Here is a 17,014-nt window from a genome sequence, read left to right as displayed (position 1 = left end):
CGGGTCACGCTTTTTATGACTCGGGACTTCGAAACGTTTTGCACCTTCACAGCCAGTTCTGATGCTTGTCCATTCCCTTCCTTCAAGGCCTCACAATGGATGTCAGATACATCTATTTTACACTCTGTTTACCATTAATCCACCTATAAGCTTCATTTTAGATGCACCACCTTGAAAACACTACTCGACTGTCTACGCCTATGATGTCGTCATTTGGTCATCGTTAGAATCGCATTCAAAGTGGAAGGTTCGATAACCACAAATTTATTGGATCGAAAATAACGTGTGAACAGAAATACTTATTATTACTAGCTTATGCATACCAATTGTTTAATAAGTTTTGACTATAAATTCATGATGGTACTTACTCCCAGAAGAGCTAAGGAACATATAATGCGGGAACATTTTATGCCTATAACATACACGAGATACAAATAATGACCGCATCTGGTGCAGGCTATAACTGCGGGTGCGCTCACTGGAGCCACCATGCATCTATTCAAACCATGTCCACAGTGCGCCTCCCGGTCCTGCCGCTGCTACAATCTAGTTCAGTCAATATTACAGAACGGGAGAAAGGTCGCTTACCGCCTGTTAACGATGCTTTCGTGTCCTTGATATATGAATACATCATAAAACATAGCAGCCATTTGTGCGCCTAGAATTGGCGCCATAATAGGGCACCAAATCCAATAATGACTAAAAGCAGGTTTGGTTAAATGTTTCCTTACAATACGGTGGAACGTGCTCACTTTCTGAACGTGTACACCGCTTTCCCGTAACCGACCATGGAGGTAAGAAGCCTTGGACCTAGATCCCGTGCAGGGTTGATCGCAAATGCTGCGACAACGGTTGTAAGAGACATGCTGAGGTAAATTATGATCTTACTTACACGTCTCCATACCCAGGGAAGCCGTGATTCCGAGGAACGTCACGAAAAGTACGAGAGGGACGAGGCCACTCGGAGGCGCGCCATTTCGCGAGTCGAGGACAGCAAGAAGGACGAGTACAAGGATCGCAGTTCCCAGAAACTCGGAGAAGAAACAGGACACATTCGTCATGTAGTCGAGCTTGACGGAATAAAACATGAATATAGAAATCTTATGCAGTCGGTAGGAATTCACTTACAGGGATTGTACCAAAGTTTCCTGCCGTAAGCAGAGTCCTGACGCCACGTCCTCCTTCCACGATATCAATCGCATGGAAGTAGTTGGCATAAACAATTCCCGCGCCAACGATTCCTCCCAGTAATTGAGAAACAATGTAGACTGCACCAAAATTAAATGATGATTCATCTCGCTAACGTCAAACGACCCTACCAGGAACTTTCTTCCATGGAAATCCACGCCATGTAGCGAAAGCCAGAGTGATCTGGAACGTCGGGTAAGCGCCACACAAGACTCGAGAGGGAAAAAGAGATACCGCAGGATTGATATGGCCGCCCGAAACACCACCGCTTACCCATGCACCAAGTGCGATAGCTAAACGGAACCAGTGACGAATGAGAAGCACAACAGCGACATGCCAAATCGGTACAGACCTGCTCCCCAGCCCAAACATACTGAACCCCAGTCCTGTACATATGATGAAAATTCGTTGAGTAATCGCACACTTTCTCTTTAGAAGATGAAGATAATTACTCACGCCTTTGGGAGAGGACGCCACTCCTGAATTGGTGGACAACCCGGCCTGGCAGTTGACGCCTGTGCCAAAGATGACGAGGAGCATTGTACCAGTGAACTCGGCGGCGGGTTCCCGGAGGATTTGGCTGTGACAAGTTAGTCGACGTCTGAGGCCCGGTTGACAAGTGGCCTTACCGATACTTCCACCACCAGTTAGGTTCAACCTGGACCTCACGCATGGGCACAGGTTCAAGGTTGGACTCCGTAGGCGGGATATCTCCCAAGCTGGCGGAGGACTGGCGGGGTTTCTCTGTAGAACGAGACATGGGAAGGTGTTGATATGCTGACTCTGGAAATCCTCCCATGTTATATCTGTGACTTTTCCCCTAGTCCCGTTGGCTTCGTGGTAAGGGCGATGCCGTTTACCATTTTTCATGTTGAAAGACTGAAGTTGAACTGTCCGGGACGTGTGCCTATTTTGAGACGGCGACATCCTCGTACCTGGTCTAATCAAAACTTCCTTCTTTCCTTCCGTCTGGATAGCTAGTAACTCCGCAGGTAATGCATGTACCTTTGGGAATACGACGTCGGGATGGAAGAAGATGAGGTTGAAGTCCGGAACATTTGAAGATGTTTGGGGAAAGGCTTGACATGTTTGAAAACGGAACCTCAGGACATTGAAGGAACGTTCAGGATGCTTGACGATGCAGCTGAGAATTTTGAAAACGTAGCTTTGAAACCTTTGAGGATGGAGTACATGTGAGGATGGTTGACAATATGGCTCAGGATGTTTGGAGGCGGGAAAACATTTGAGCATGAATTTCGGTTGAGGGAAGAGCTCAGGACATTTGCAATAGAAGCCCAGCAGAAGGACCGTCCGGTAGTGACTTTTCTCCTGGACTAACGGAAGATACCAAAACCGAAGACCAGAACAAGATTCGGAGTTCATATTGAGTTTTGTGCGTCTGTATTCTTGCACCGTCAAGACCGGACAGAGACCAAAGTGAAAACTTCTTAAGCCTTACCGGTACCTTCAAACATCCTAGACAGACCAAACGTTTGAGCTCTCATTCTCAGATGACCCGAGCGCCTATCAAAAGTTCCTAAGAGGCGTTTGTATATGGCCTTAGTAACTCCCATTACCCTAGAACAATAGACATCCGGCACCGAAGGAAGGAGGAAAAAGAAGTTTAATACCGTTGACTGACTTGCCATTTTGTGAACCTGCGTGGTGGTTAGTCGGAGACTTGACAGAGATCATGTGCTTATCCCAAAAAAATTTTCGTAGCTGCCAGCCACGCTCTTCTGTTTTTAGAAAAAATAATTCTTAAGAGGCTACGTCTCCCCCATTTACAACGTTGATTCTGTATTCGTGTCATGATCTCCCCGTGTACTTCTATAAAGCAAGGAATTGTAGGCCCCCAGAAGCTCGCACCAAACTTTGTCCGGATTTTAGCATATTTTGGGTCCAAATGTCGTCGAACAGCGTCGAACTTTGTCCGGATGTTAGCATATTTTGGGCTGGCGCTGACGCCATCGCCCTGACATCTGAGCCAATATCAGTCTCGATTTGGATTTCGGACTCCTCTCCGCAATATTTTCCAGGAAAATTCCAACGAAAATTTGTAGTCATGTCGAATACAGGTAAAAACAGACCTCAGTGCTGGCGGATATAGTGGAATCAGACGGCCGGTTCCGGACGGGACTCCGGCCCGGAGGCCCGACGAAGCGACTTTGCCCGAGTTAGCATATTTTGAGCCCCAAAAGTTGCATATTTGAGGTCCAATTTTCGGATTTTTGCCGGACAAAGTTTGGTGGGAGCTTCTGGGGGCCTGGAATTGTCCTCACAGGTCGCATTTTCAAACATCTTGAACTCCCATCAAACTCCCATTGTCCCAACTCCCGAACATCGTCAGCTATCCTCAACTGTCCAGAACTCCGAACTCAAACATTTCGACATTGTGTTTGCAGGGTCCCGGTCAGCGTTCCTGCGCTTTCCGCGGAGCAAGTAGCTGCATCGCAAGTACGGACTGGCGTTCGGAGCGAGTAGCTGTGTCTGGAGAACAGATGTCGCATTCCCCTCTCGAGTAGACATTAAAAAATCTGTTTGGCTCCCCCGGGTAGTAGTTGCTTTCTATAGAGGGTATTTTTGGCAATTTTGTTGGTTCACATCTCAGATAGCAAAGCAGACAACTTAACAGCCTAACAGGATACCATTGGCACTGTCTGTTTGGGGAGATAGCTCCTTCTCAACTTTGCTGACATTGACTTAATCGTCATCGGGCGCATGGAGGACGCAGTCACTATTGAAGAGGTAAGCAAGTGGCACTCTGCATTAAAGTTTGACTCATACTACAAGAAGTTTCCCTAGTGTGTCGATTGCGTTAAGTCCAATGAATCCAGCTAGGGATTTTGCCACCCGGATCAAATAAGCATTGACTGTAAATTCATGAGGGTACTCCCGGAAGAGCCAAAGAGCATATAATTCGGCAACCTTTTAGGCCTATAACATACACGAGGTACAAATAATGACCGCCTCTGGTGCAAGCCATAGCTGCGGGTGTTCTGACTGGAGCCACCGTATATCATCTACTCAAACCATGTCCGCAGTGCGCCTCCCGGTCCTGCCGCTGCTACAATCAAGCTTAGTCAATATTGCAGGGCGGAAGAGAGGTTACTTACCGCCTGTTAACAATGCTTTCGTGTCCTTGATATATGAATACATCATAAAACATAGCAGCGACTTGTGCGCCTAAGATTGGCGCCATAACGGGACACCAAATCCAATAATGACTAAAAAAACAGATTCAGTTGAATGTTTCAATACAATACAGTGAAACGAGCTCACTTTCTGAACGTGTACACCGCTTTCCCGTAACCGACCATGGAGGTAAGAAGCCTTGGACCTAGATCCCGTGCAGGGTTGATCGCAAATGCTGCGACAACGGTTGTAAGAGACATGCTGAGGTAAATTATGATCTTACTTACACGTCTCCATACCCAGGGAAGCCGTGATTCCGAGGAACGTCACGAAAAGTACGAGAGGGACGAGGCCACTCGGAGGCGCGCCATTTCGCGAGTCGAGGACAGCAAGAAGGACGAGTACAAGGATCGCAGTTCCCAGAAACTCGGAGAAGAAACAGGACACATTCGTCATGTAGTCGAGCTTGATGGAATAACAAATGAATATAGAAACCTTACGCAGTTAGTAGGAATTCACTTACAGGGATTGTACCAAAGTTTCCAGCGGTGAGTAGAGTCCTGGCTCCCCGCCCTCCTTCCACGATATCAATTGCGTGGAAGTAATTGGCATAAACAATTCCCGCGCCAACGATTCCTCCCAGTAATTGAGAAAGGATGTAGACTGCGCCAAAATTAAATGACGATTCATCTCGTTAATGTCAAACGACCCTACCGGGGACTTTCTTCCATGGAAATCCACGCCATGTAGCGAAAGCTAGAGTAATCTGGAACGTCGAGTTAGCGCCACACAAGACCTGTGAGGAAAAAAGAGATACCGCAGGATTGATATGGCCGCCAGACACACCACCGCTTACCCATGCGCCTAGTGCGATAGCTAAAAAAATCATTGAATGAGAAGCACGACAAGCGACATGCCGAATCAGTACATACCAGCTCCCCAGCCCAAACATACTGATCCCCAGTCCTATGATAAAGATTTGTTGAGTAACCACGCATTTTCTCTTTGGAAGATAGAGATAATTACTCACGCCTTTGGGAGAAGATGCTACTCTTGAATTGGCGGACAACCCGGCCTGGCAGTTGACGCCCGTCCCAAATATAACAAGGAGCATTGTACCAGCGAACTCAGCGGCTGGTTCCCGGAGGATTTGGCTGTGACGAGTCAGTCGACGTCCGAATCCTTGACGAGGTGGGCCTACCGATACTTCCACCACCAATTGGGCTCAACCTGGACATCATGCATAGGCACTGGCTCCAGGTTGGTCTCAATGGGTGTGATGTCTCCCAAGCTGGCGGAGGACTGGCCGAGTTTCTCTGAAGAACGGGACATGGGAAGAGACTGATACACTGACTCTGAGCGAAAAAGACTAGCTCCCCCAAGTTATATACACTCCGTCCGGGACTTTTTCCCTCTTAGTCCTGTCGGCCTCGTGGCAGGGGTGATATCGTTTACCATTCTCATGCAGGAAGATTGAGTCGAACTGTCGACGCAGAGAGAGAGGCTATATGTTATTTTTACGTTCGCAACAAGTTTAGGACAACCGAAAGTCGGATCGAGGGCGCCATGCGGAGACATTACTAGGCGCGGACCGATACAAATAGGAACGAGTCCTCGGTTAGGGATCCACATGATAAGATCGAGAAAACGGTTCCCATAGAGTTTTCTGCGCAGAAACCCACGCGCGAGAAATAAGGCTTTGTGTGACCTGGATAGGCTTGGTGTAGGGGGTGGCCAACGGCATTGTGATAGTCCCTGGACTCTGGGGCAACAGACCAGAGTCAGGGCGGCTTCAACTTGGCGCGGTCGGGTCATTGTGGACGCAAAGTCGCGTAACGCGTACGGCATCGGTTCCTTTTGTGAAGATTCAGCCGTATAGCATTCTCAGAGACTCTCGGTGAGAGTAAAGAGGTGCTCGAACACTGAAGTATCGATAACATCGATGCACGAAGATTACGACGAAGTGGGTCGTGCAATAAGCCTAAATTGGTATTTTGATGAAAGTTGAAATCAATCTTGATGCTTCTTTTCTGACATCAATGGTCATGCTCGTTCATTTCGACAATATAGCTAAGTGCCTTGGTTGTAGTATTTAGGTTTGCGGATAATTTTTGTTGTTATTGATGTCGGTGACTCTTGAGTGGTTTGTCTAGAGAGAAACCAAGATGTTTTCGAGTCGAACAAAAGCTGGTGCTTAGTAGTACCGTAGTCGACGGAAATGGTCCAACTGACATCCTTCCTCGAATTCGCATGGACGGTAGCCGTACTGGTAAGTCCAAGGCGGATGATGATCGGACTAGAAGCAATATACCTCCCTTTGCTCAGCTCGCTTGTGCTAACAGACCTAATATTGTTGGCAAGGATCCGAGGAGTCTTCCATGCTGGGCATCAGGACTGCCATGTTCTGGCCACTTCTTCATGTTCGAAAAGAGGAAGATCCAAAAAATGAGTATATGGATGACTCAGAAGGCGGTATAAATGGGTATCGTATCGTATACGATATAGCATGAACCAGGAAAGAAATAACAATAGGTCCACCCCCCATGATAGGGCTTAAGCACCAATGTTGATGGGAGTGCAGCCCAGAGCAACAAGGCCGTTCTGTTGTTTGTGTCAACGTTGGGTTCTGCTGAGAAGGATAACCTGATACTCACGTAGTTGTTCTGGTCACAGCAAACGGGCTGGTTCGCACACTGGGTAGTACCAAGACCAACGACCGTGATGGGGTCACAAGTTAGACCACTGCGGAGAGCAAGTTTAGCCCAAGAAGAACAGATATGCTACACGAGAAGACCTACACTCCAGCGGTGATGCCGCCGATTGGAATCCCCAATACACCGAGGGCATCCTGAACGGCGCTAGATTTAGGCTGATGAACGATATCGATTAGTTAGAATCACTTTGAGACGGAAAAACGCGTACGTCTTGCACAGACTTGCAGCATTGGGCGGATCCGGTGTTGCATTTGCCCCAGGATACAGTGGTATTGGTAGATTCTCTGGATATTACCACGCTAGTAGCAGCGAGGAGAGGCAAAGCCAAAACGGCAAGAGAGACAGCTGAGAGACGAGAGAACATTTAGAAAGATCGCAAGATATTCGATGATGAATGCTGCACAAATTTGAGGATTATGTCTCGCATTCAACGACGTCTTTTGTACCCTCAGCTCTGAGATAATATTAGCTCCACTATTTTCAAGAAAATTTATCGATCGACAGACGTCGATGAGTGACTGCCCGAACGTTTTGAGAGCAGTAGCGCCACAAAGGCCGGGATGTTATGTCCACTGAGCAATCGTCGGTTTTCCTTTTCGGCTCGACATGACGAAGAATACCTTCTGCCAGGTTACGTTTTTGCAAATGATTCTTTGCAGTTCCCTCTCGATCCAAAATCGAAAGTCCACGAGATAGGTAAAGGAGGAATGAAGGGCTTGACATTATCACTTCTAACGCATTCGACGATTACGACAACCTCCGGACATGGCCTCGGTCTACCAATGCGTAAGGGTGGGCAGGTAGGGTGGGCCATCCTACGAAGAAGACACAATACAGCGAGTCCCTGATCCAAAAATCGGACTGCCGATGGTAGGGGTTGCTCACTGGTTTGCGATTCTGATAACTTGAAAGAAGAGTCGGGGCTTGAGGATCAACGTACAAATATCACAATGGAGTGGACTCACCAGAACCAATACCCGACGAGGATTTCTAGATCATTCAATCCGTAATGAATTTTGAATCACCGGGTGATGTAAAGGTAGATAGATGATTATTGGGGCGCAGAGGAGGATACGGCGTCTTTCATCGCAAAATTCGAGCGCAACCGCATATGCACGATGGGGAATCCTTGAATGCCCGAATCCCGAAAGCCGAGTCGGGGATACGTACCGATTGCACCCACTATAACCTCCTTTCCTCTTTACCCCGACACACAGGGAGGACCCTAAGTACTAGACACAAAAACGAAGTGGCGGAAATGAAACAAAGATATTTACATAGGACGTGGAGATTAAGCGGTAGACGCGGCTTAGCGCTCAAGTCCAGTCCGCCCTGAACGCTGAAGTACGTATCCACCCGCCCAAAGAGGGATCAACGGTACCGAATTCATGGTACAACTCAACAGCCACCGAGTTCCTTTATGTTGGGGATACATGTTGCAAAGACCGTCTTCGTAAGCGTCCGCCACTTTACTCAGAACAGCATCAGCTTCCGGGGCTATAGGAACCTAGCACCTCTTCGAGTCTTCGAGAAGAGCAGTTGCTATGAGAGCAGTCAACGATTTTCCGGCAGTTCTGTTGGCTGTTCTACACCGGTTCGAGCTCACAGGTAGTAGCATTGGGAACGGTTGTTAGACGGACATTCCAGGCAGTGTGAGAGAATGGAGGCCCTTCAAGAAGTTCATTGTGTTCCGAGAACCTAGGAAGGAGCCGTACACGTATAGGACCATCCTTTGGAGAATATTCAAGATACGAGAACCCTAGACAATGTCGGCATTTCCGCAGTGGTGGCGGCGGAGCAGACGGTAAAAAAAAGGGTGCAGTACTACTATTGTGCCGTCAGCAAAAAGTCCAAAATGCATCAATAATGAGATTTTGAACGTACCGACCATTGCCGAGTCATCCTCATCCATTCAACCGGTTGGAAGAGGTCGAAGTCGCAGAAGTATTGGATGTATGCGGTCGTTTCTTGTGGCTTCGGTTTGCAGGTCCCCCGCTAGCAATTGTATACTTCGAGAGAAACGAAAACGAGATAGCGGTAAAGAGATGAAGCTAGGCCATCAGCTGCGCCAACGGTGGTGGTGGTAACGAGAAGAGTCGTGACATTGCGACCGAATCGTTGTCTCCGTACTCTCACCGCCATTCGTATCGACCATCTTGAATCCTGCGGCGGCCTCGACTGTTGGACATCGACCGGTATGTTATTGTATCAAGAGATGAGGGCAAGGGCGGTCTTTATTCTTCCGCTGCTGAAGTCACTGCCAACGAGCTGCAGCTAAACTTTCGTCCCGACCACGATGACGACGTTACACTATACCACTCTCGACGTGTTCACGACGGTGGCATTTCAGGGAAATCCACTGGCAATTGTCCATCTACCATCTCAGCTATCGCAGCAACAAAGATTGCTCATCGCTCGCGAATTCAAATTTTCGGAAACAATCTTCATCCACGACCAAGAACTAGACTCTAGAGCTGTATTCACTATCTCCATCTTTACCCCGTCCCAAGAGCTACCCTTTGCAGGTCATCCTACAGTGGGCGCGGGATGTTATCTGCTATCGAAAACCAGCAAGGACAAGATGACATTGCGAATGAAAGCAGGGGACGTACTGGTATCCAGTGAGGAGACTGGCGTGCGCTTGAAAGTGCCTGTCGACTTCAAGGTGCATGTGCCGTACTTGAACGATATCTTGAAGGGGAAACAGCCTGCCTTGGAAGAAAAGGACTATGTTAACGGCATAGAGGGTGCAGAGCCGGTGGTACGTTTCATTCCTCTGAAAAATCTTCCGTCCTTCTTAGTGATACTTAAGGTATCTATCGTCAAAGGAATGACCTTCATCATGCTCGAGCTTTCTTCTTCTGAAGCGCTAGGAAAATTACAGCTGTATTCTCAGTGGTTTAGCTTACCAGATGAGCATATAGGCGACTGGAAAGGAGCGGGAGGGCCTGCCAAGCTGTACGCGTTTGTGCGAATGACGGATGGGACAATACGGACCCGAATGTTCAAAGGGAACTGCGAGGACCCCGCTACCGGGTCGGCTACTTGCGCATTGGGCGGCTGGTTAGGACAACAGAATGGTGACGGCATTTGGTGCTTCAGACTCGTACAAGGGGTTGAGATTGGTCGACGAAGCGAAATCACAGTGTTCGTCACTGTCTGATGGAAAAGTGCTGTCCGTCGAGCTGGCGGGAAATGCAGTTCAAGTTATGGAAGGCAAAATGCAGATATCTAATTAATGGTATCCAGAAAGTACGTGGAATATGCTACTAAATCTATATTATATGACGGCCTTTCCGTGATCTATCCGAATGCGCTCAATGTCCGACCGTTGCAGGTTTGCTTCATTACATAGCGACCTAAAGATGGAGTCCTCCTTGTCGAACAGGTTCATGACCGTGTCGAACTCTGCAACTTCTCCGGCATCCATCACCATGATACGGTCGTAGTAAGCTATTCAAGAAAGGTTGTGAGCTTGCGATCAGCTCTGGTACATTTGATGCTCACCTATTGTATTCAGTCTATGGGCTATACAAAGCACCGTCGAGGAAGAAAACTCGGTCTGGATCGTCCTCTGTAACTTTGCATCTGTTTCGACATCCACGCTACTCGTTGCTTCGTCCTAAGCAAAGTTAGTAGAGTGTCTGTCATCAAGGATCGTTTGGAACTTACTAGTATGATGATTCGACTGTTTTTGACCAGTGCACGGCCAAGAGCCAGCAATTGTTTCTCACCCGCGCTAAAATTCGACCCTAGAAAAGCTTGCCGGTTATACACGTCGTTAAGATTACTGATTGATCCTACCTTCATCTCCTACAGTCGCATCCAAGCTGAATTTAGCCTCAGCGGCTGGATCCTTGACGCCATCTGGCGGGAGAAGCCACGCGCGTTGGAGAACCGAAATAAGCTCAGCGTCCGTTCTTGAGCCCTGAGGATCACTATGTGGCATTAGACGATAACAAAGACTGTACCAAGAAAGGTATCGTACAGATTATCCCGCAAGGTTCCCAGGAACATGGTAGTATCTTGAGGTACAAGTGCCAGGCGGCCTCGAAGAGTGTCGAGTTCTATTTTGCTGATGTCGTGGCTGTCTATCTCTATCCTTCCTCCTTGAAGTTCGACAATTCTGCAGGAAGTTTCAGTTAACATAGAAAAAGACTGGAGTGAAAGCTCACCGAAAGAGTGCCTGTAGCAGGGAACTCTTGCCTGTCGATTTCGGTCAGCATAAATGTATACCCTGCTGATATTTTGGGATCACCTGCTCCAGTCCTGCCTACAATTCCCACCTTCTCTCCAGGATTAATTTTGAAGCTGACACTGCGCAGTACGAGTGGTAACCCTTCCCTATAGGCTAGATCGACATCTTCAAAACTGATAGTGCCTTTCTCAGGCCATTCAGCGGAAGGCTTGTCGGGTGAAATGTCATTCCCTTCCGATGGTAACTCGGTATACACTAGCACACGCTCAACGGCGTTCATGTTCTGCTCATTCTGTGCGAATTGAGCCACCATGTCAGCTAAATGACACGTTAGTAGGATGCTTCTCAGTTATGGGCCGACTTACAGAAAATTTGTGTGACTGGAAAAAATTTGTTAAACAAAGGACGCCTCAAGTGAGCGAGTCAGAGACTTACTGTTCAGGGTGTAGGTCAAGACGACCCCGATCTTGGATGGGCTGACTGTGTTCCTATAGCCAGCGGCGAAAAGGGCTATCCCGAGGATGAGAATGTTTCCGAAAATATCCAGTCGGATACTGAGCCATCGTTGGATGGAAATTGTCATGTAATAAGCCCTGTTCTCCAAATCGAGACCGGATTCAGCGCTCCTTACGGAACGGTCCTGAGAATATATAGAATAAGAGACGGCTAATAATTCTCGAGAACTCATGTCATACCTGTTCACGGAACGCTCGGATCGTCGCAAGACCGGTCAATGTTTCTAACACGGACTGTCAGCATTTCCATGTCATGGTGTGATATCAGCACAGACCTGAGTAAGAACTGTACAAAGCTGAACGCATGAGTGAGTCGAGTCGTTTGGTCTCTACAGATGTTCTCCGGTAATACATCGACACCAAGTAGTACAGAACGATCATAGGACCAAAAATGATCCCAAGCAGCGGAAATGTGTAGAAGACGAGGGCGATAGTTCCAATGACAGAACTAAACGTGTTAAGAAACTGTCAGAGGTGATCAGATGCGGTTATCAAGCTGCAGTATAGGATTTACAGTACCTGGGCGAGAATTGTGGCCAGTTCATTGTCTAAAGTGTCTTGGTCCTTCGAAAGTCTTGATAATATCCGACCTATCAATGTATTTTGAGCTAAAGATTACGAAGACCACAAAAATTCGTTGATCTCACCAATAGGAGTCGTGTCGAAGAAAGAGACCGGAGACCTCAGGACTCTTGTCAAAGCAGTTTTGAACAAAGATAAGCTGGCAATTAGCGCAGCCATGCTATTGCAGACCGTTAGTTGGGGGAGTAAGGCGGAGATTAATTCAGATTAGACTGACGCAAAACCTGCTGTCACCAAGAAAGTAAAGACTGCTTGGGAAACACCTGAAATTATATCAGAAAATGGCCGTTTCTGAGCTATGTTATGGCATACCGAGACCGGCGTAGACAGCCATATACTGTCCCTGGGTGAATCCGTGAATACTTTCTCCTGTCCAGAAACCCAAAAAGAGGTTGTTTGCAACTGCATATATGAATAAATGAGAATAGGATAGGGTGAGGGGGGTGCTGACCTTGGGAACACTGATTCAAGACTAGCAGGGACAGTAGAATCGGGGCCCAGATAATGCCTCCAGCAAAGCGCAGGTAGTCTCGATACGTTGTCCAAGAAACAGAGCCAGTGTATCTCTCTTCTGTCTGCATGAGAACTCCCTTCTTATCTTTCAGCGTGTTTGCTTTCTTTGCCTTGATGTCGATGACGTCGATTTCCTCAGGCTCTGTCGTATCCTCCTCGATCTCCGTCGTACCGTACTCCTCCATGATACGGGAAAATATGACGCTACTGTCCATAAGGTCCTGTCGGTATGCTCACCGCTCAACAAGCAGTTGTCTATGATGTTGACGCACTTACCGCGAATGTTCCCTGTTCTTTAATCATGCCTTCGTCGACGACGTAGATGTAGTCCACTTTATCTAGAACGTGCAAGGCATGAGTGACGAGAATCCTCGTTTTCGAAGCGAGTGGACCCTTGAGCAGACAATTATCCAGGATAGCTTTGCCGACGTAGGCGTCTACAGCTGATAGCGGATCATCAAGAAGGACTATATCTGAAGGGGAGTATGCAACGCGAGCCAAGGATACACGGGCCTATGCTGGTGTCAGCAAAAATACGAAATGATGGTCTATAGCTCACTTTCTGGCCGCCTAAGGGAACATAAGGATTAATTGGATGCCAAAAGAAGATGGGAATACGTACCACTCAAATTGATTCCTTTCTCGCCGATTTCCGTTTCTTCCCCTTGGGGAAGCATTGCGAGGTCACGTTCCAAACTACATGCGTTAATAACTTCCTGGAATCTAAGTTTCAATATATCGGAGTGAGCAAGATGGATGAAAGTCGACCGGAGAAGGTGCCTGACCTGTCTTCGTCGAGGTCTTGGCCAAACAAGATGTTCTCACGCAAGGTAGCATTCTTTATCCAAGCAGTCTGAGGCGCGTAGGCAACTGAACCACCAAAAATGACCTGCGTGGCATCAGTAAGGTAATGACACATAATTCAGAACGACGTACTTCGCCTTTGACCCGCCGCATCTCACCGATCAAGGCTTGCAAAATCGAGCTCTACAGGCTAGAATTAGGATGAAGATAAGCGCGGCAACATGACAGTATACCTTTCCGGACCCTACGCGGCCAACGATAGCGACAAAACTTCCTTTAGGTACGGTCATCTGAAGTTCTTGGAGTTCAAACGGCTGGTCAGCTGCCGTATACGAAGAAGCGTCATCAACCTCCGCCTTCGAGAGGGATAACACATTGTCAGGTTTCTGTTTATCTTTCTTCCCGGGTTTCCCGCTGTGAGGAGGTGTACGCTTGACGCTTTCGGGCTGCTCTATACTTTCCCAAGTGAAGGTCCCGTCAACTTCCACGGCATGTTTACTCTCTTCATCGACGATGTATTGGTTGGAAAGTTCCTCGGCGGTCAGAAACTTGGAGATACGGCCCAACGCTACTAAGGCATCCGATATGGCGGTGGCAATCAGAGGTAGGAACATGAGAGGAGTTCGAATGATCTGGAAACAAGATTCAATGGCGAGTACGAGGAGGGATACTGGTACTAACGTTAAAGAATTGCAGAGAGCTGAAGATTATGGCAATGTTAAGATCATGTCCAGTAAGCCCATAAGTGATCTAAAGTTGTCTTGTCATTCAGATCATGTTCGACACGCTGCAGAATACTTACAAACGATAGGACCGATGAAAGAACAGGTATAAACGTGACGATGGCAATAAGCCCTGCCCGTGCAAACCTAGATGCATCCGTTAGCTGCTAGTCGAAAGCATTAACGATTACATACGCCGCTTGTCTGAGGATACCAATTTCTTTCTGGCGGAGTTTACCGATTTGGAACGAGTAGAAAGCCTCCCACGCGTAGAACTTTATCAGTCGGATGCCTTGAAGAACCTACTAATGATCAGCGTTGACCGTGGCAAAGAATGGTCAAGACGCACCTCTGTCGTGCCCCGTACACGAACATCGGTGATCTTCACGCCCTTCTTTCGAAGGTCAAACATGACACGGCCAATGAATACTTGCATAGGAAAACTGAGAATGAGAACCTATGAAAAGCATGAGGAGAGGGTGTGCAAGGGATGCGAAATACGCGTACGCCAAGGCCAACCAAGGCAGAATACCCAAGCTGTTTCTATAAGAAGAAGAATTTTGTGACAGAGGAAACATACGAACGTTATTGATGAGGAGCCCAATAACAATCGCAATCTACGCTCAGTATTTAATAGCAATAGAAAGCATGAGCTAGCGATAAATACCTGGATTGGAGCCACCCATGCACTATACAACAATCAGCCAATGAGACACGTGACCGATACAAGAAGACTTACTTGTGAATATACATGCAGAGCCGGTCAAGACGACTTGCATCTGCAGAAATCATGGTTGTAATCTTCCCAACACTATGCTCGAGCCGGGCTCGTCCGGAAAGTCTTAAGGATTTTCGAAAGATACTCCCGATGATCTGATAAAGAAAGGCTCAATGCACGAGTACCATGAGAGCGATGCCAGTGACTTACTCCGGTCCTTAATAGCAAACCCGTTGTCATACTCACTGTTTTTAGAATTAGCTTGGTCTGGAGAATGGAAATACGAACGAAGACGTACGCTGCATATAGTGATTCGTAAACTGTGAAGGATAAGTGAGCAGAGTTATGAAATTTCATAGATATTACCGTACAAGACTGGCAGCTTCTATGATCTAGGTGAGTATGGTAAGGAACATGAACTTAGGGTCGTCGTACCTTGCATCACAAAAATCGCAAAGCCAAGTCCGATTCCATAACCGATTCCTTTCGGACGTTCCATTACTCCCGATGCCTTCTGTTCGTCCGTCAGACGATAGTATTCATACGATGTAGTCAGCCAGGTAAGTAAGAGTTTTGTCACTAGAGGTGTAGCTGTCTTCAACGTGTCTGAAGAGCAAAGATGAATATGATCCTTCTATGATGATTTGTATAGTCAATTACCTCCCGCTAGTTTGCATACACCGGCTGACCAAAATCGAACAAGAAATGTTCGATGAAGCGCCTTCGTTAGAGATGAATCGTATTTTCTTCGCCTCGGTTTCTTTCTGGTACCAGGCGATGCCTTTTCAACATCTAGTGATTCCTTCGAGGATTGGGCATCTTCAGTGTCATCCGAAAATTTGTGCCGAAGGGAAACGGGCCGTTGTTCAGGGGGACATCGAGAATAGAAGTTAACTTCTACATCATCAGTGATTGAGCCGGTGGTATGTTTCTGGGGGAGTCGCCATAAATCTAGAAAAGATGATAAATAATACGTGATTCACACGATCCAGAACCCTACCTTCTTTCTCGAGAGGCCTTGAGAAGCCGACAGTAAGAAAAGGGCCCAACCACTGGAAGATTAACCTCGAAAGAATTCTGTGGTTCAATTTCAGTAGACATTGACGATACAGCGTACAAACACGAACGCCGCATTCTCCTCTGGTAACACATGGTCACCTGCAAAAGCAGGGGGGGAAGGAGGCGGATGCAGTGGGTTGAACATTGTGACGGGCGAGTGAAATGTTCGAAATTGTGGACCTATGCAAAGTTTTTAAAGCTCACAGAAAGTTCCATGGGTATAGTCCTTGGCAAGAGTTTACTTCGCATGTTCGGCACTTGACTCACTCTCTATAAATACACCGGTACCGATCACGTAGCCGATCGGACTCGGAGAGATGATACGTGGACACGGCACCACGGAAGTTAGGGTAACCTTGAGTTGATCAGTGTTTGTCATCTTTTCAACCAAGCGAAAAATCGGAGTTAATTAAAGGGGGTCCCTTTGAAGTATAGCAGCCTCGTTTGCGGCGCGCTACAACTTTCGTTTGTAGAGGGGGTGGGGACGGACTTACTGCTAAGTCAGGCTTCACGAATTCAAAGTCACTGATTGGATGCCATGCTTCACATGCAAAATTACATAGCTACGCGGGTAAGCCGGTGCCTTGCTAAACTTAGCTTGCCTATGAAATTCCGACAATATCCAATACGAATTGAGTACAAGCGAATCAGTAGAGTTTTAGTACAGCTCGAGAGTGCTCTGAATCATAATGATACCTACTGGATTAACATTAGTTGTAGTCTCAGACTATTTCTCTCGATGTGCCAATTACTGCAACTACAAGCCAGGCTTCCCGGCCCTCCGGCTAAGCTTGAAACTCGCGCGCTCGACATGGACTTCAAAAGGGCCCTGCATTATATCAATATATATGTGATCTGGACCACTT

General features: G+C 47.4%; 5 protein-coding genes across 5 annotated transcripts; 1 reads left to right on the top strand and 4 right to left on the bottom strand.

The window, feature by feature from the left end:
• Positions 1-584: 584 nt before the first annotated feature.
• EV420DRAFT_1649388 (aquaporin) lies at positions 585-1,948 on the bottom strand (the record flags this gene model as incomplete). Its single annotated transcript, XM_060478302.1, has 9 exons — positions 585-699; positions 753-840; positions 893-1,070; positions 1,129-1,268; positions 1,320-1,371; positions 1,423-1,481; positions 1,541-1,574; positions 1,645-1,768; positions 1,818-1,948. The coding sequence occupies 9 exons, from the start codon at positions 1,946-1,948 to the stop codon at positions 585-587; spliced, it is 921 nt and encodes a 306-aa protein (XP_060324596.1).
• A 2,092-nt stretch (positions 1,949-4,040) lies between these two features.
• EV420DRAFT_1065967 (major intrinsic protein superfamily membrane channel protein) lies at positions 4,041-6,098 on the bottom strand. Its single transcript, XM_060465607.1, has 10 exons — positions 5,525-6,098; positions 5,354-5,477; positions 5,256-5,289; positions 5,141-5,199; positions 5,038-5,089; positions 4,847-4,986; positions 4,611-4,788; positions 4,471-4,558; positions 4,305-4,415; positions 4,041-4,252 (listed from the first exon to the last, which is right to left on the bottom strand). The coding sequence occupies exons 1-10, from the start codon at positions 5,653-5,655 to the stop codon at positions 4,216-4,218; spliced, it is 954 nt and encodes a 317-aa protein (XP_060324595.1). The 5' UTR covers positions 5,656-6,098; the 3' UTR covers positions 4,041-4,215.
• Positions 6,099-6,824: 726 nt separating this feature from the next.
• EV420DRAFT_1065912 (hydrophobin 2) lies at positions 6,825-7,499 on the bottom strand. Its single transcript, XM_060465606.1, has 4 exons — positions 7,246-7,499; positions 7,122-7,192; positions 6,978-7,065; positions 6,825-6,924 (listed from the first exon to the last, which is right to left on the bottom strand). The coding sequence occupies exons 1-4, from the start codon at positions 7,399-7,401 to the stop codon at positions 6,877-6,879; spliced, it is 363 nt and encodes a 120-aa protein (XP_060324594.1). The 5' UTR covers positions 7,402-7,499; the 3' UTR covers positions 6,825-6,876.
• Positions 7,500-9,333: 1,834 nt separating this feature from the next.
• EV420DRAFT_1278084 (uncharacterized protein) lies at positions 9,334-10,200 on the top strand (the record flags this gene model as incomplete). Its single annotated transcript, XM_060468064.1, has 2 exons — positions 9,334-9,798; positions 9,850-10,200. The coding sequence occupies 2 exons, from the start codon at positions 9,334-9,336 to the stop codon at positions 10,198-10,200; spliced, it is 816 nt and encodes a 271-aa protein (XP_060324593.1).
• Positions 10,201-10,317: 117 nt separating this feature from the next.
• EV420DRAFT_1315069 (multidrug resistance-associated ABC transporter) lies at positions 10,318-16,478 on the bottom strand (the record flags this gene model as incomplete). Its single annotated transcript, XM_060468648.1, has 37 exons — positions 16,217-16,478; positions 16,090-16,166; positions 15,750-16,040; positions 15,525-15,695; positions 15,461-15,474; positions 15,388-15,409; positions 15,300-15,334; positions 15,111-15,244; positions 15,039-15,060; positions 14,956-14,988; positions 14,879-14,908; positions 14,721-14,828; positions 14,567-14,673; positions 14,452-14,518; positions 14,331-14,399; positions 13,883-14,281; positions 13,782-13,832; positions 13,631-13,734; positions 13,468-13,568; positions 13,405-13,415; positions 13,122-13,358; positions 12,784-13,066; positions 12,645-12,734; positions 12,550-12,595; positions 12,398-12,492; positions 12,270-12,340; positions 12,026-12,215; positions 11,931-11,974; positions 11,671-11,875; positions 11,601-11,615; positions 11,296-11,553; positions 11,213-11,243; positions 11,026-11,163; positions 10,842-10,975; positions 10,710-10,789; positions 10,545-10,659; positions 10,318-10,490 (listed from the first exon to the last, which is right to left on the bottom strand). The coding sequence occupies exons 1-37, from the start codon at positions 16,291-16,293 to the stop codon at positions 10,318-10,320; spliced, it is 4,128 nt and encodes a 1,375-aa protein (XP_060324592.1). The 5' UTR covers positions 16,294-16,478.
• Between the last annotated feature and the right edge of the window lie 536 nt (positions 16,479-17,014).

Source organism: Desarmillaria tabescens, assembly GCF_030435595.1.
Source record: "Desarmillaria tabescens strain CCBAS 213 chromosome Unknown EV420scaffold_60, whole genome shotgun sequence".
NCBI lineage: Eukaryota > Fungi > Basidiomycota > Agaricomycetes > Agaricales > Physalacriaceae > Desarmillaria > Desarmillaria tabescens.
This window is presented reverse-complemented; position numbering and strand designations above follow the sequence as displayed.

Excerpts from the sequence above, each read along its gene's own strand:
- EV420DRAFT_1065967 (XM_060465607.1), bottom strand. The coding sequence starts at position 5,655 with ATGTCCCGTTCTTCAGAGAAACTCGGCCAGTCCTCCGCCAGCTTGGGA. Across the intron at positions 5,090-5,140 it reads GCGGCCATATCAATCCTGCG|ATTACTCTAGCTTTCGCTAC; the intron begins GTATCTCTTTTT and ends TCGACGTTCCAG. Across the intron at positions 4,789-4,846 it reads GAAACTTTGGTACAATCCCT|CTCGACTACATGACGAATGT; the intron begins GTAAGTGAATTC and ends TATTCCATCAAG.
- EV420DRAFT_1065912 (XM_060465606.1), bottom strand. The coding sequence starts at position 7,401 with ATGTTCTCTCGTCTCTCAGCTGTCTCTCTTGCCGTTTTGGCTTTGCCT. Across the intron at positions 7,193-7,245 it reads GCTGCAAGTCTGTGCAAGAC|CCTAAATCTAGCGCCGTTCA; the intron begins GTACGCGTTTTT and ends ATCGTTCATCAG. Across the intron at positions 7,066-7,121 it reads GGCGGCATCACCGCTGGAGT|TGGTCTAACTTGTGACCCCA; the intron begins GTAGGTCTTCTC and ends TGCTCTCCGCAG.